This window comes from Mirounga leonina, unplaced genomic scaffold, assembly GCF_011800145.1.
Source record: "Mirounga leonina isolate KUSES-001 unplaced genomic scaffold, KU_Mleo_1.0 Mir_176, whole genome shotgun sequence".
NCBI lineage: Eukaryota > Metazoa > Chordata > Mammalia > Carnivora > Phocidae > Mirounga > Mirounga leonina.
Window position 1 is genome coordinate 58,980,425 of NW_023270454.1, and position 17,782 is coordinate 58,998,206.

A 17,782-nucleotide genomic window follows, 5' to 3' on the forward strand; every position below is an offset into this window, starting at 1 on the left:
TTGTGACATCTTCAATTTCTTTTATCAATGCTTTATAGTTTTCAGAGTATAGGTCTTTCACCTCTTTGGTTAGGTTTATTCCTAGGTATCGTATTATTTTTGGTGCAATTGTAAATGGGACTGAATCCTTAATTTCTCTTTCTGCTGCTTCATTATGTTGTATGGCATTACCCTGATATCAGAACCAGGTAAAGACACCACAAAAAAAGAGAACTAAAGGCCATTATCCCTGATGAACACAGATGCAAAAATTCTCAAGAAAATACTAGCAAACCAAATCCGACAATACCTTAAAAAAATCATTCACCACGATCAAGTGGGATTTATTTCTGGGTTGCAAGGGTGATTCAATTGCTAATTAATCAACATGATATACCACATTAATGAAAGGATAAAAACCATGTGAATATTTCAATAGATGCAGAAAAAGCACCTGCCAAAATAAACAACCATTCATGAGGAAAACCCTCAACAAAGTAGGTTTAGCGGGAACATAATAAAGGCCATATATGAAAAACCCCCACAACTAATTCCCATCTAAATGGGGAAAAACTGAGAGCTTTTCCTCTACAGTCAGGAACAAGACAGGGATGTCCACTCTCACCACTGTTATTTAACATAGTACTGGAAGTCCTAGCCACAGAACAAAAAGAAATAAAGGCATCCAAATGAGCCAGGAAGAAGTAAAACTTTCACTATTTGCAGATGACATGTTACTCTATATATAGAAAACTTGAAAGATTCAACCAAAAAAACTGTTAGAACTGATAAATGAATTCAGTTAAAGTCATAGGATATAATGAACTATTATATAATAAGAAGTTTTAAAAATCATCCCAGTAAAGCCTTCACTGGTTAGTACTCATTGGGAAGGTTGCTTTGAATTTGGGAAAGAGCTTTGATAGTCATTAAGCTTGAGTTCAAATACCAGCTTTACCACTTATTTTTTTGTGGAATCTTATGGAAAAGGTACTTAAATCTCTCTGAACCTCAGTTTTCTCAAAACATGGGTAGGCTCATACCTTCCTCAAAATTCGATAAAATGTATAAAGGCTCTAGCACAACACTCAGCACAAAGAAAATGTTAACAGGTAGGCATTATAAGCATTATCATTATTATAATTATCACTGTTATAATTGGCTTAACCAAGAAATCCATAATTTCTTAAAGTTATCTTAACAAATAAACTAATAAGGGGGAGACTGGTATATAAATGGTTGCTGACACCATTGGTAGAAGATTTTCAGAAGTTAGTATAGCATAGGTCAGTACATACATCCAGATTCATATTGTCAGTTCCCTACCTAGATTTACTTACAACATGGTAGAAAGTTATCAAACTTCCTTAATTTTGCCATGAAAACCACCAACATGGGGCGCCTGGGTGGCTCAGTTGGTTAAGCGACTGCCTTCGGCTCAGGTCATGATCCTGGAGTCCCGGGATCGAGTCCCGCATCGGGCTCCCTGCTCGGCAGGGAGTCTGCTTCTCCCTCTGACCCTCCCCCCTCTCATGTGCTCTCTCTCTCATTCTCTCTCTCAAATAAATAAATAAAATCTTTAAAAAAAAAAAAAACACCAACATAATACTAAGATAAGAACTGATTTGAAGCTCTTCATAACTATTAGGCATGCCCAAGCCAGTAAGCCTAATAAACTAAACTAAGATACTTTGTTTCTGTAAGACGTATTAGTAGGAGATTGCTATACATTGGTACTTAAAGTTCTTTACATTTTATTTATTTTTTTTTTTTAAAGATTTTACTTATTTGACAGAGGGAGACACAGCGAGCGAGGGAACATAAGCAGGGGGAATGAGAGAGGGAGAAGCAGGCTTCCTGCTGAGCAGGGAGCCCAATGCGGGGCTCAATCCCAGGACCCTGAGATCATGACCTGAGCCGAAGGCAGACGCTTAACGACTGAGCCACCCAGGTGCCCTGAGTTCTTTACATTTTAATGTTAACTGTGTATTAGCTGTTCAAATGTAATAGTAGCTTGGGCTCCTCAGAGTCCTCAAGGAATGACTTATTTTGAATAGCTAAAATTTCCAGATAAGAATATTTTTATATGTCTCAGATTTTTTTTTAAAAAATTTTAAAAAAAATCAAAAACCTCCTAAAACAAATATAATACATTATAAGATTGTGTTCACAGATACAGAAATGTTTGGATCAAGAAACACTAATTAGGGCGCCTGGGTGGCTCAGTTGGTTAAGCGACTGCCTTCGGCTCAGGTCATGATCCTGGAGTCCCTGAATCGAGTCCCGCATCAGGCTCCCTGCTCGGCAGGGAGTCTGCTTCTCCCTCTGACCCTCCCCCTTCTCATGTGCTCTCTCTCATTCTCTCTCAAATAAATAAATAAAATCTTAAAAAAAAAAAAGAAACACTAATTAGAAGAAAATCTCTACTTGTTTGATTTCTTGGATCTATACCAACAGAAGTTCTCTTCATCTGTTTTTCTCTGCTCTCTTTTGCCTTCTAAATGAACTTTTTTTTTTTTTTTTTTTTTGCATGGAGGGGGATGGATACTGATTCAGGATCTTCATTTGTATGCTCTAAGTATAGCTACAGACATCTAGGATTTGGAACCCAAAGACTTGGGAGCTTGCTTACTTGAGAAAAAACTTGATTAAAGTAAGCTGGACTACAATAAAATAAGTCTTACTGAATAGCCTTCTGGGTAGAGGGTAACTTGGTGACCCTTCTACAAAATTAATTAGTATACCAAGGCAGGCAAGAATCTTTTTCAAAATGTCTCCTCACTGACTTAAAAATATGATCTTCATTATTGTTGCTATCCTTTGTTATCATTTGATTACATTGCTATCAGGTACATTATAAAGAGTATTTATCATCCTGTATCCTTAGCACAACTGACAAAGTTTGGTGAGTCCAGCCCCACTTTCAGAGTTAGTGTGTATAAAAACTATTGAATTTTTTTGAAAAAAAGTATCACTTAACACTTCATTTAATTCTTTTTAGAGCTCTTTGACAGGTGAATATATTCCAAAGCTTACAAATGCTTCTCTATAATGAAGATAATGGTGCTTCTGTGAACATTAGACAGGTGAGAAAAATTCTGAAAGATAGTCTCAGTGTTTAATTTTAAAAGAAAATTGGTTCACAAAAGACACTAAAACATAGTGAAGACAGACTCCGCTAACAACCAGCTAAGTGAAGCTAATTTCTAGTTTCTCTAAGCCTTCATTCCCTTATTCAAAAAATAAATGTCTGGGTACTTCTTTGCTAGGCACTATGCTAGACATCTGAGATAAGAGCACGAAGATATTATTGTTCCCTTGAGGACTTTGTAATTACTGGCATGTATGAATAAGGGAGTCAAATTAGAAAATATATAGAGTGATAGATAGATCCTTAGAGTTTTAAAATTCTGCATTCTGTGTTGGTATTGTGTAGCCCCAAGAAAATTTATTTAATTCATTATTTTTTAAAAAAATATTCATATTCAAAAACTTATTACTGACACCTCCAACTGGCACTTCTAAACAGAAAGAAGTGAAACTCCTACTTGTCCAATTTGCTATTTGTTATAAGAGGAAATGGTGGCTGTATTTAATGTTGATGATTAGGTGAAGGAAATTCTTTGGATTCCCATTACCCATGCTTCCTTTGCCCTTTATTTTCACAGATCATTGAGAGTTAGCTGGAGAATAGCATAGTGAAAATGTTTTATGGGCTGAGAAATATTCTTGGCTGACTTTCAAAGCTGTAGTAGGAAACAAAACCATAAAACTGACATCCTAGGAAATCAAAACCAACTCCAAGAAAAAGTTTAAAAACAAATGTGTAATCACTAACATAATGAAATGATTTTATAAAACTTTATTATCTGCTACAGATAGGCAACACAACAATGGAAAAAAGATGTTCAGCTGTAGAAAATATTGAAGCTAGGCTTTCCTAAAACATTAATTCTCTTTTCCCTTCAGAAGTCAAGCCCCTTTTCCAAATTATTCCTATTCAAAAGTCTTACAGTGCCATGGACCGAAGGGATGTTTATGATATCTTAAAATGGGTCAGTAAACTATAGCCACAGGCTAAATGTGGCCAGCCAACTGTTTTCTTACTTGATTACATATTCTCCATGGGTGCTTTTGCACTATAGCAGCAGAGATGAAGAAGTGCAATAGAGACCATGGACCAAAAAGACGAAAATACTTACTAACTGGCCTGTTACAGAAAAGGTGTGCCAACCACTAGCCTAAGAAAATCTCACTGCCGTGATGGCAGTGATTAAACAGATTTTATTCTTCAATACTAAAATTTTCACAAAAATGATATATACATCTCCTTTTCAACTCCTTCAATAAAATAAAATGCCCCATCATTTGCCCCTTGACATGATTTCTAAATTACAGACCAGCGTCTCATCTATCCAAGTTAAATTTTTTCCAGTATACATTTTTAAATGTCATGGAATTCTAAATGGTAGGCATCTGACTTTGTTTCTTTCTTTCTTTCTTTTTTTTTTTAATTTATTTATTTGACAGAGAGATAGCACAAGTAGGCAGAGCGGCAGGCAGACGGAAAGGGAGAAGCAGGCTCTCTGCTGAGCAGGGAGCCCGACGCGGGGCTCGATCCCAGGACCCTGGGATCATGACCTGAGCCGAGGCAGATGCTTCACCGACTGAGCCACCCAGGCGCCCCCATCTGACTTTGTTTCTTAAAACTACCTCCCACACCCCCATAGTCAGTATTCATGCTTGGAAGAGACCTAAGAAAGGCCTACAGAAGGCTAGCCAAACACACACTACTCTGAACACAAGCATTACCTATGGTAATTTTCTTAGTGCGTGTGAAACACAAGCAAGCTTTCACTTCAAAGACAAGACAGCCATAATGAGACCTATGTGTCCTACAACAACAAAAAATAATTCCCAATTTCCAATAAAGTGCTGCAACAGACCATCTCTCTAAGGAAAGTTGTACCTTTAATCTGTGGTATAGTATTCAGCCACAGTGCATAGACAAAACACAAAACAAAAAATAGTCATAGAACTCTGCTATACTGTATGGAACCATTATAATGAAAAATGTTATACATTATCTTCTTTTGCTCTCTTTTCCCCAGCACTTGTTTAATATTAAGAGTTTACAAATGGGAAAACTGTTATACCTGAGGCAATTAAGTATAAATTAGGAAAATCTGCATACCAGGAACTAGGCATTTAATTTAGGAACTTGAAATACAGATTTACAAAAGAGTGGTTAAAAGTATTCAATAAGCGGTTAGAGTTTCTTAAACATAAAAACTATTCTTTAAATATTTAGATACATGAGGATTTTTACTACAACATAAACACACTTTTTCTATTTCAAATCCTGATAGCATAAGAGGCAACAGTAGTACAGTTCAAAGAGCACTGAATCAGAAGACATGAATTCTAGTCTTGTCCAGGCCACAAAGGAATTATGTGCCACTTGTCTTAAAATCTAGGTGCTTCTGTTGCCTAGAAGAACAAAAGTTGCACTATATGACTTCCAAGAACTTTTTCAGCTATAAAATTTTATGATTTTATGAAATTTTTAAAACTACCACAAATATCACATTAGAAAAATGTATAACCCTCCTTGAAAGTGTCGTTAAGAGAAATGATAGCCACAAAAATTTCTTCTACAGTGCTTAGTGTCGTGAATTCACTGAATTCACCTGAAATCTGGATATGCTGTTAGAGAAGAGGGTATTCCATTTCCTGATCATTATTTTAAAATTCAGAGCTCTTTTCAGAATGTTGCTAAGCCTGAAACCTTCCTTTTCAATGAAAGCTGGCTCAGACCTTCTTACTTTTTCCACAACCACTCCAAGTACCAATTGCGGACGATTAAGTGCAATAACAAGAAAGTAGTTAATACCACAGATTCTCCAACACCTCACAGAAGCTATCATTCAGTCAGCTTTTAACTGGGCACTTAATCTTTTTCATTTTTCTATATATTTAATCATCTTTTTTACATTCTGGTCATAAAACAATATCCTGAACATTTTTTATATTTAAAAGCACTGACTTTATAAAACAGAATAAATTATCTTCTTTCTCCCAAATAACAGTTACTATCTTTCTTCTATTTCTTTTTTTAAGATTTTATTTATTTGAGAGAGAGAGAGAGAATGTATGCGTGCACGTGAACCAAGCAGATTCTCTGCTGAGTGCAGAGCCCAACACGGGGCTCGATCCCATGACCCAGGAGATTGTGACCTGAGCTGAAACCAAGAGTCAGATGCTCAAAGTGACTGTGCCACCCAGGTACCTCACTTTCTTCTATTTCTAAGATACAACCTTTTTTTCATATTTTAAATTTTTGAAATCAGACGTCTCTTGGTGACTTCTTGGCACCGTATCACAGTTTAAGGCTACATTTTTCATCAGTAATGGTACATACAATAATGATGTGTCTTACAACTAAAGGCATCTTAGATCGATGAAACGCCATAGTGCCTGTCATCTGTAGAATATTTTTTCTAATTTCCCGAATGTTTCAGTTTCATCCACTAGAATGTAAACTCTGGTGGGACAGGGTTCATTTCTATGTCTATTACTATATTTCTATCTATATGGAAATAATTATTATTAGTAGTAGAATATCTATGCAGACATTGTAAGAAACACTAAAGTTTTTTAAGCAGTTACTAAAATGCCAGGTACTGTGTCAAGCACTTTATGTGTATTTAATTCTAACAACCTAAAATTTGTTAGTACTATCATCTCCAATTTACAAATGAAGAAACAAAGGCATAGAGAGGTTAAGGAAATTAAGGAAATTGCCCTAGGTACTGTTCACTGTTTTATCCCCAACATAAAGCCTGTTGCAGACTAAGCATTCAATAAATATTTACTGAACAAGTGAATGAATGAGAAATGTAACAACAGCCCAGTTAGACAAACAGGGTCGTTACTAAAGTCACAGGGAAAATGCACAATAAATACAAGCTTGAAAGGTTAACTACTTATACCTGGAATCCTAGCATCTGTGGTATGGTAGTTGAGTCAAAAAGTGGCTCAGAGTATCTGTTCTGAGTCAAAATACCTAAATTCAAATCCCAGCTCTGCTCTTAGTGATACATGACCTTGAGCTAAGGTATTTATGCATCTATATATCTAAGCTTTCTCACCTGTAAAACGGAGATGAAAACAGGACCTATACTTTCTAAGGTTGTTGTGATGATCAGAAGTTAGAACAAAAAAAAGACCATAACATAGTGAGTGAGGTCCAAACAAAGACAGTCACATTATTTGGAAATTAATTAAACAAACAAGATGAGCCTCTTTAGCTCCAGAGGTATCTTCCTGATTTCGAACCTCTTCTAATCCTGCTTGAGGTTTGGCATTACCAGGCAATCAATGTCAGCAAATGAGGATAATTTAGGATCCCGGGACTAGCTAGAATGTCCTAGACAGAGAAAGTTCTTCTAGGCATCTCTAGGTTAGTCAGTGGCCATTTTCTCCATCAGAGGGGACTGGGCTAAGAGACTACAGCATATGGGGACTCACTCTATATCTCTCCACTTCTGAGGACAGGACTGCTGCCTAAGACAAGGCTGACTGATGATTTACTGCTCAGCTTGCTCTCTCCTCCTGACTATGACCCTGAAAAGGGTAAATATTTAAACTAGTTGGGAGGTGAGGCAGAGTACTGGAGCCAATTGTCAACTGTATAATATCCTACCTTGCATTAAAGCAGGGGACTTTCTGTGAGTTTCTTTACCTATAAAGCACTTAGAATAGTTTCTAGTACCTAACAAGCACTAAATGAATATTACCTAGTATCATTATTAGCCCAGTATAATTTAAATCTCTTCACTACCTCAGTGCTTTTGCAGACTAAGCATTCAATAAATATAATATAAAATATAAAAATAATCCCTGATACAATATCTATTTTCCAAAGAGCTCTGCTACTTTAACAGCATTTTCAATTCTCCCAAGTCTTTTTTTTTTTTTTTAAGATTTTATTTATTTATTTGAGACTGAGAGAATGAGAAAGAGAGAGCACATGAGAGGGGGGAGGGTCAGAGGCAGAAGCAGGCTCCCTGCCGAGCAGGGAGCCCAATGCGGGACTCGATCCAGGGACTCCAGGATCATGACCTGAGCCGAAGGCAGTCGCTTAACCAACTGAGCCACCCAGGCGCCCTCAATTCTCCCAAGTCTTACAGAGATCATCAAAGCACTTCATAAAGGGAATCTTATAACATTTTCTCCAACTCACAATATGAATTCAGAACACCCATAATTTAAATGGCATTCAGAAAAAAAGTAAACAACAGGCTTATTTATTTTTCAAATCGAGAAATTTAATGGGGACAGGGAGGAGGAGAAAATAGTGATTGTAACTGGATATTTTTATAAGCATGAAAAAATCTTTTGTTCTGAAAGCACAAATATTTCTAAAACTAAGCAAACAATATATCAATGCTTTATTTACAATGTGCTTCCTGGCTGCAAACCTCAGTTTCATGGCTAACTTGAGTAACTTCAAATAGTCAAAATAATTGATTTAACACACACAGGTAACAGGGACTAGAGTATATCATAATTCTCTGCTCAATTTGTTAAGCATTTTAAGTTTAGAAATTAAAATCTTGATAAGAAGAAACAGTCTTTTTATGCACTGTCATTTTTTAACCAGTCATATGGGTTTGACCTGAATGTTATCATAGAAAACATAAAAAGAATAAACAAATTAAAGCAATAACTATTCTATAGCCCAATATTATGTAGAAATGCCTCCTACTTTATGGAGTTCTTAATCTTTCTATGTTTTCTATTTCTTTAACAATGCATAAAATTGGTTTAGTATCTTGGGAATTTTATACTTTTGGTATCTATCAATAGCTGTTTTTTTCAATTTCTAGGAACTGTCCAATTCAAATAGCTGAAGAACAAAAATATAAATGTGGAGGTTTTATATGTTTCGGTTTTTAAGTGCCAGCCATTCTAATTAGATAAACAATCACTTTCTAGGCAATGCTGGCCATCACACAATTCTAAAAAACAAAAACAGGAAAAAAAAAAAATCCACAAGTGAAAACAGACTATCACTCTTTGAGATTCTTATGGCTATAAAAAACAATCTATGTAAGACTTAGTGCACCTGGGCGCCTGGGTGGCTCAGATGGTTAAGCGTCTGCCTTCGGCTCAGGTCATGATCTCAGGGTCCTGGGATCGAGTCCCGCATCGGGCTCCCTGCTCCTTGGGAGCCTGCTTCTCCCTCTGCCTTTCTCTCTCGCTCTGTCTCTCATGAATAAAAAAAAAAAAAAAAAAAAAAAGACTTAGTGCACCTAAGGTAACAGCCAAGTCTCTACTTTGGACCATTAGCATTACGTTTGTTTATCAGCCTCATTGTTGTTTTGTTGTTTTGTTTTGTTGTTTTGTTGTTTCCTTCCTTCCTCCCTCCCTTCCTTCCTTAAGTAGGCTCCACACTCAGCGTGGAGCCCAACAGGGGGGACTTGAACTCATGACCCTGAGATCAAGACCAGAGCTGAGATATCAAGAGTTAGACACTTAACTGAGTCACCCCGGTGCCCCTCATTGTTGTTTTCTGAAACATCAATGAACCTGACCAAAAATTTTTCTATACAAAGGAAACACCATAGAATTTATTTGACCTTGGTTTGAATAAGACACTGAGGGAGGGAGGTATACAATACACAATATGATGAAGACTGTTAGGGGAAATGATATCTGGAGGCTGCAAATCACTAGCATCTCTAAAATATTTGCAAATTCCTACTGGGCCAAATTGCCTGCAAAAATAGGATATTCCTATCAAGTGCCCTGTCTGGTTTCTCACACCATTTTATTTCAAAAGCATTTTATGAGAACTCTGCTACATATACTACCTCCCATCTGGTTCATATTTAACAGTGTATCCCACCCTGTTCCTTTTTAGGCTCCAAAAATGTCTCTGATGTCACATAAATGTGGCAGGTCACACTGCTTCAGCAAACTTCTCTGGCTTCTTTTTCTTCTCTTGTAGTTAAGGTGAACTTGAGCTATTTGTAACCTTTTGTGACACCTCACCTCAGAAGTAATAAAAGAGTCCAAGTACTTCAACTCATAAAATAAAAAGATCAGTAGGTATTTATAGGATATCAAATGGGTAGAGTGAAGAGCAGGCAGACTACCTCCTAATAATAGTCTCCTAATGACAGTTCATATTCTCATCTGATGAGGCAGCTCTACCTGGGAAGAAAGAGAGCACCAATGCCTCTTACAGACTTTAATACTGGGAACCTAAAAGGTGCCTTCTACCATCACTGTAATTATCATCAGCAAACTTTTCTTTATTTTTTTTTAAGATTTTATTTATTTATTTGTCAGAGAGAGAGAGAGCACAAGCAGGGGGAGCAACACGCAGAGGGAGAAGCAGGCTCTCCAGTGAGCAGGGAGCCCGATGCAGGACTCGATCCCAGGACCCTGGGATCATGACCTGAGCCAAAGGCAGACGCTTAACCGACTGAGCCACCCAGGCATCCCAAGCAAAACTTTTCTAATCAATATATCCCATCAAGAAGGTATGCACAAAGCATACAAATTAACATTCTCCACATGAAGTACTTGTAATATATAATCCTTAAAAGGACCTCTAAACATTTGTAGAAGAAAAAAACACATACTTGTAAACAGTTCAGATACACACACACATACACATACACACACACACATATACATCTGTATACATATATATATATGTATATATACACACACCTGTTTAAAATGATATAATCTTTATTGCTTGAGATTCAGGAACAAAACTATTAATACTAATTTTTATTCTACTGTAACTATATTTTAGGAAACATAATCCAGAGAATACTAAAATCAGTAAAATAACACCTTTATTATAATTGGTTTTACTGTATTGTATAATTATTCTTAATGGAGTTTTATTTACATTTATCATATGTATATAACAACCCAAATGTTGACAGGCAGTACTAGGGGTCTCTAAATAATAAGCTATAAAAATTAACTTAAATGCCCCAAATGGATATCAGTGTTTTAAAAAAAAATGTATATGAAAGTATTATAAAGTGATAACATGAAATAGTTGGGTGTAAGAGAAAAAAACTGTGAATTATAAAAATGCTTTATTTAGGCTAAATGTATTAATAAATAAAATTTGTGTATGAAATGCTACTTACTTTACAATGTAATTGCCAATATTTTAAATACTTCTTACCTGCCCCTTTCAACTGCTAAGGCATCAAGTTCATCAAAGAAAATAATGGAAGGGGCCACTGCTCTCGCTTTTCGGAAGATCTGGTGAAAAGAGTGCCATATTAGCTAAAGGTCAGCAAACTTCAGAAAATTCTGCAGTTGGCTTTTGTTTGAAAACTATGTTAGGAACTAAATCTATTACATGCAAGTCAACCAGCCTAATCGTGACCTTCGCCGGTAACTTCTCTAAACTTCAATTTCTACATCTAAAAAATGGAGATAATGATAAATACTTGCCTCAGAAGATTATTTTAAGAACTGAGTTAAAAAAAGAATGCAAAGCATTTACCACAATGCCTGTAACATAGTAAGAGCTCAGTAAATGACAGCTATTATTAACGATCATAAACACGTTTAAAAAAAAACCATAAACATGTAAAATCAATTATAGCTTAGCATATAAAATACCCATAAACCCAAAAGCCACACTCCTTGCTCATTCCTCTGAAGACTGTGCAGGAAAGTAATGGTTGATGTAAAGCCAGAACAAGAAAAATGACCAAACCTTGGAAGAGCACAGACTAATTAGACCAGAAGTCAATCAGACTATCAACAATAGGGACTGGCCAAATAGCCACAGGGGCAAAATGTGGAAACAGGCTAGAAAAAGTCAGCACAAGCAGAAAGAAATCCAAACGTGTGTTATCTGTAACCTAGGCCCCCATTTTCTGGTCACAAGGATCACTACCATAAAAATAAAGAACAGTTACCAAAACATTAATATTAATAAACATTGTCTTTTTCTTATTGGAATCAATGATGATACTGTTGTTAATGTTTCCTAAAATTAACACTATCTACATTTTAAAGGAAAAAAAAAGAACAAAAAGTAACTTAAGATTTTTTCTTAGATGAAAAACCAAGTATTCCAATCTCTAATACTCTTGGGTTGGCACCCAGGTATTCACAAATGGGAGACCATCCATTCCATTGCTGTTAGTGTGTTCTTGTCCTTGCTTAGCTTCTGTAAGAATACAGGGTGTCTGTGTGAGGCAGGCCAACCCCTGCCTAGGAAAGCCAAGACCTGTGGTCAAATGGCTGTAGCTACCCAACTCCAAGTGCCCTGATTTTGCATGAATTTACCAGTTGTGCGGCTTCCACAATATGAATGAGTGGCCTATCAATTAGGCACTGGCTTTAAATCTTAGAAGGGGGGATGCATTGTCTAAATCACCAGGCAAAGGTAAAATAATTAAAATAAGGCGAGTACAGTGAAATTTTCATATACTAAGACTTATTCAATTTAAAGGACTACGTAATTTAAAGGATTTAAATCTCATTCTGAGATCAAGCAACCTTTGTGAGTTTTTTTTTTTTTTTTTTTTTAATGAAATGACGGCAGTTGTTAAAAATCTTCATTTGGTAAGACTGAAGGCTGGTAGTATTATGATGTTTAAACACAAAGTATTGTAGATGATCGAAACTGCATTTTTAAATAATAAAATAATGTTTGCCTGAAGAACAAATATAGCAGAATTTAGATTTGGAAATTTCAGAATCTATAACCCAAAACAAAATGAAGACCATATAGAAGGACAGAAGGATGGTTCCCCTATGCAGAGTTCCACTTCAAGGCATAATCATCTTACCTCTCTAACTGCTCTTTCAGATTCACCAACATATTTATTCATTAATTCAGGCCCCTGCATGAAAAGAAAACAACTGTTCAATGTCCTGGTAAATGCAACCACATGTATGTCTTTCGATGAAAGAGAAAATGAATACATAAAAGAAGAAAAAGAGGAAAAAAATAAAAATCTGCTCTTAACTAAATTGGCTCCTTTAGCATACTTATTTTCATTGGATGTTAGCTATGTCTCAAATATTAAAAATATTTCCAAAATATTTTGGAACATATTCCAAAAACTATACATCAATGCAAAGGAAAGGCTGTGACTAAACATAATAGTTTAACTTCTTCTTCTTTATCTATCTGTCAACGCATATTTTTACTATATATCAGGTGTGGTGCGAGGTACTGAAGAGAGAACAGTCTAATTTGGAAGACCAACAGAGATACCATCCATGTATTCCCAGATCTAACCAGTGGCTGGTTCTGAGCAGGTCTACATGTCATTCTGGATCCTAGTCCACCAGATCAATATCCCTCTCTGACAAGAAACAAGACCTCAGGGCTATCTTCTTATGACTCCATAATAATTCCTGAGAATGGAATGGAAGTCATGTAATCCATATTATCTTACAGTTCCTGAGTATTTCCTGTATAAATGCCACTCTCGAGCTCTCTGCTCTCACTTGACTTGGCCATGTAGATACTGACTATATGAATCTGCAGGGCTAAACATGCTCTTCTCAGCTGATTTAATAGAGTACAGTGAGAGAAAGTTCCCACAGCTGAGAAAGACATGTGGCATTAGAGCACAAACTTTATACCAGTGTCTGAAGGGAACAGTTGTGGTCTCAGGACAACAGGGTTTTGTTGTTTTGTTTTTATTGATTTTTTATTATTTTTTTTTATTTTTGGGGGGTGGGGCAGGGGCAGAGGGAGAGGGAGAGAGAGAATCTTAAGCAGGTTCCACACCCAGTGAGTGAGCCCAACACAGGGCTCAATCTTACAACCCTGAGATCATGACCTGAGCCAAATTCAATGGATGTTTAACTGAGTGAGCCACACAGGCGCCCCTTGTTTTGTTTTCACTATCTCATGACTTTTGTGATGTGATGACTATGTGTCATGAGACAGTAGATAGGTATGCAATAAAAAAGGAAAGCCTACTGTTTTTCATACAATGTATGATACTTTAGATATTTAAGAAAGAAAAATGTTAACATTCAAAAATGTTAAATGTCAAAAAAAAAAACAACCCTCCAGAACAAAAAAAATGTTCATCTTTGAATCAGCGATATGCAGTGTATCACTTGGAGATGAGCCACTTTTATAGGGATTCTCCCTGTTGATGGCCAGTTAGAAAAAATTTATAGAACTTTTCACCCTTGGTACCCCTTCTAAAATACCTGGACACAAGAAGGGAAAAGAGCTTTTCTATCAGCTGAATGAAGTGCTGAGTGGCAGATATCTGAAGGGAGATTCAGACAGAGGCTGAATGAATGGACACCTTGAAGGTGACAAGAATCATTGTCATTGATATGGTGTGATGCTCTGACTGAGGGTTAGCAGTGTTGGTGGTCCTGAGACTTTGTTCTAAGGGAGTTATCTCCTCTGGCTGGAGGGGGGTTCGGAGGAACGCAGACGGACAAGTGGACATCAGCACGGGGGTAGTGGTAGCAACCACCTAACATGAGGTATCAGAGATCAAGGGGGTAAGGAGAACTTTGGCGCAGTGCGAAGGGTGGCTCAATACGAGGTGTCCCAGTCTGAGTGGAATGAGGAGGGCATTCTAGTAGGGTCTGGACAAGGTATGATATGGAGAGTTCCCATACAAGGGAACAGAACAGCATGGAGTACTGACACAAAGCAAATGGAGGAAAGGGTCCACATGAGAAGGCAGCGCAGTGCAATATTATACCGAATATTGTAGCCCCAGTGGGGTAAGACAGGTATCCTCATGGAAGGGTAGGACGTGGCCAGGTGTACAGTCTGGAAGATGTCAAGGAAGAACATGGAGGGGCAGGACAGGATAAGGAAAGCATTGAGGCGACAGGGTGGCCTTGTACTCGGTATCAGAGCCCTAGTGGAGTAAGAAAAGTACACATGGGGAAGAGCAGCCCAGCAGAGGTTGCTTAAGTCAGTGGGAGGAGGATGGTGCTACAAGAGGTGGGGAGTGGTGGGAAAGGAAGATAGTGGCATCACCCTGACAGGTGAGGAGTATGTTTGTTCTGGAAGAAAAGGGGCAGAGGCAGTAAAGGGGAATTATATTTAAAAGGACTGATCAAATAAATAATTAAGGATAATAGTAGCCAGGTTCCTCACTACTAGAGGAGTGGTAAATATTTAAATAAAGAAACTGAGAATGAATTCTGCTGTATTGAACTGAAATTGGAATTACCAGTATAAATTCAAGATTTTCAATATATTTACATAAATAAATATAAAAACGTGTATGCATATATATATACACCTGTGTGTGTGTACATGTGTGTATGTGTGTGTGCATATGTGTATGTGTGTGTGTGTATATACACACTCATATCCCGGAGCTCTGTTCCCTGGGAGAACCTGAGAGTAGCCGTATCCCAATAATTATAAGGATACCTAGCACCCAGAGCATGGCTTTTAAAGTCTAAAAACTTGGCTTCCAAATTCTCCACCAAAAGATATCAGGGCCTCTTAAAGAAATGGCAGATTCCAAGGCTGGGACAGGCGATGTACAAAATGAGTCTGGAAATCTTACTGCCTAGACAGTAAGAAAGTGCTCAAAGAGATGGAAACCTACCATTAACATTTGTTAAGAACAAGCTATTTATACAGTCTCAAAGTAACTACCCATAAAGCAATATTAACTTCATGGGGATAACAGTAATTTTGCAATGGAGAAGCCTGGAAGACACCCCCATAATCAAAGTTAACATTAGTAGCAATGGGACAATTTAAAATCAAGTATCACCTGAAAGGATGCAATGAGAACACAGCATTATTTCTATGAAAAATCTGAATCTAATCATGAGTAAATATCAAAAAAAAACCAAATTGAGAGATATTTTATACAATAACTGACCTGTAATGTTCAAAACTGTCAAGGTCATGAAAGCAAAGGAAGGAGTGAGGAACTGTTCCCAACTGAAGAAGACTTAAGAAACATGACAAACACAGCACATGATTATGGACCAGATCATTTTGTCATAAAGGACAGTATAGGGACAAGTGATAAAACTTAAGTGGTAATAATAATGTTCTTTTCTAATTTGATGGTTGTACTATGGTTATGTGACAAGATGTATTTTTTATAGATATATACACTAAAGTATTCAGGGTGATGGAGCATACAGCAGCAACTTATTCTCAAATGCTTTAAGGAAAAAAAATTATTTGTGACTACTCCTGCAAACTTTCTATAAAGTTTAGACAGTTCAAGAAAGTTGAAGAAAAAAAACACTTGATCCACAGACAGAAATATTAGAGACAAGTAAAAAAGATTTGATACACACAGACCCGGAAATAACAGAAATGATTAAATTAGCAGACAATGGTCTTAAAAACAGGTATTATAAATATAATAGCCACTATAGTGAAACAATCAATAAACTTGAAGACAGAGCAACTATTCAAACCGAAGCACAGAAACAAACAAGACTTAATAAAAATGATGAGACTTCAGGGATTTATATAACAATATCAAAAGATTTAAAATATGTACATTAGAGATCCAGACAAAAGCATAAGGAGACAAACAAAAATACAAATTTGATAAAATCAATGAAACCACAGACCAAAAAACCTCAACAAACCCCAAAATTGATGGGAGAAAAAAACATCACAAGATCAAGTTGTTGGAAACCAGCAATAAAGATATAATCTTCAGAGAAGTCAGAGACCATAAAGACACATTACATGTAAGCAGAAAAAAAAGAATCAGTACTGGTTTCTCATCCAAAACCATATAAGCCAGGTGACATTAGGACAAAAGCACTGCAAAAAACAACCGTCAAGCTAGAATAGCATATCCTTAAAAACTGCAAGACTATATCAGATAAACAGAAGCTGAGGGAAAGTATCACCAACAAATCTCCACTACAAGAAATGTTAAAGGAAGTTCTAAAGCCAGAAGGGAGGGGCGCCTAGGTGGCTCAGTAGGTTAAGCCTCGGACTCTTGATTTCAGCTCAGGTTATGATCTCAGGGTTGTGAGACTGAGCCCCATGCTGGGCTCTGTGCTCGGTGTGGAGCCTGCTTAGGATTCTCTTTGGTGGAACCGCCATCTTCCAGTAATTTGCCAAAATGACCAACACAAAGGGAAAGAGGAGAGGTACCTACTATATGTTCTCTAGGCCTTTTAGAAAACATGGAGTTGCTCCTTTGGCCACATACATGCAAATCTGTAAGGTGATATTATGGACATCAAGGGAATGGGCACTGTTCAAAAAGGAATGCCCCACAAATGTTACCATGGCAAAACTGGAAGAGTCTATGATGTTAGCATTCTGTTGGCATTGTTGTAAACAAAGAAGTTCCGCGCAAGATTACTGCCAAGAGAATTAACGTACACATATTAAACACTCAATGAGCCGAGATAGCTTCCTGAAGCGTATGAAGGAAAATGTTCAGAGAAAGAAGGAAGCCAAAGAGAAAGGTAGTTGGGTTCAACTGAAGCGCCAGCCTGCCCCACCCAGAGAAGCACACTTTGTGAGGACCAATGGAAAGGAGCCCAAACTGCTGGAACCCATTCCCTATGCATTCATGGCATGATAAATGTAAAGAAAATGAAAGACCTCAAGACTGTAAAAATGTATCTCTTAATTGAGTAGAAGTGTGGTGTCCTTTCCCCCCAAAAAAGATTTAAAGCAAAAAAAAAAAAAAAAAGATTCTCTTTCTCCCTCTCCCTCTGCCCCCCCCCCATCTCTCTCTCTCTCTCTCCCCCCTCTCTTAAAAAAAAAAAAAAAAAAGCCAGGAGGGAATTTGTATCAAAT

At 37.0% G+C, this 17,782-nt stretch overlaps 1 protein-coding gene across 3 annotated transcripts in view; it reads right to left on the reverse strand.

Annotated features, from left to right (window-relative positions):
- Nucleotides 1–17,782, reverse strand: part of SPATA5 (spermatogenesis associated 5) — a 336,495-nt gene that overhangs the window by 237,820 nt on the left and 80,893 nt on the right. For all 3 annotated transcript variants that reach the window (XM_035023114.1, XM_035023116.1, XM_035023115.1), the window contains exons 12-13: nt 12,828–12,881; nt 11,201–11,280 (exon numbers count right to left, since the gene is read on the reverse strand). In XM_035023114.1, coding sequence (XP_034879005.1) covers nt 11,201–11,280; nt 12,828–12,881 — 134 coding nt within the window. The remainder of the gene's footprint in view (nt 1–11,200; nt 11,281–12,827; nt 12,882–17,782) is intronic.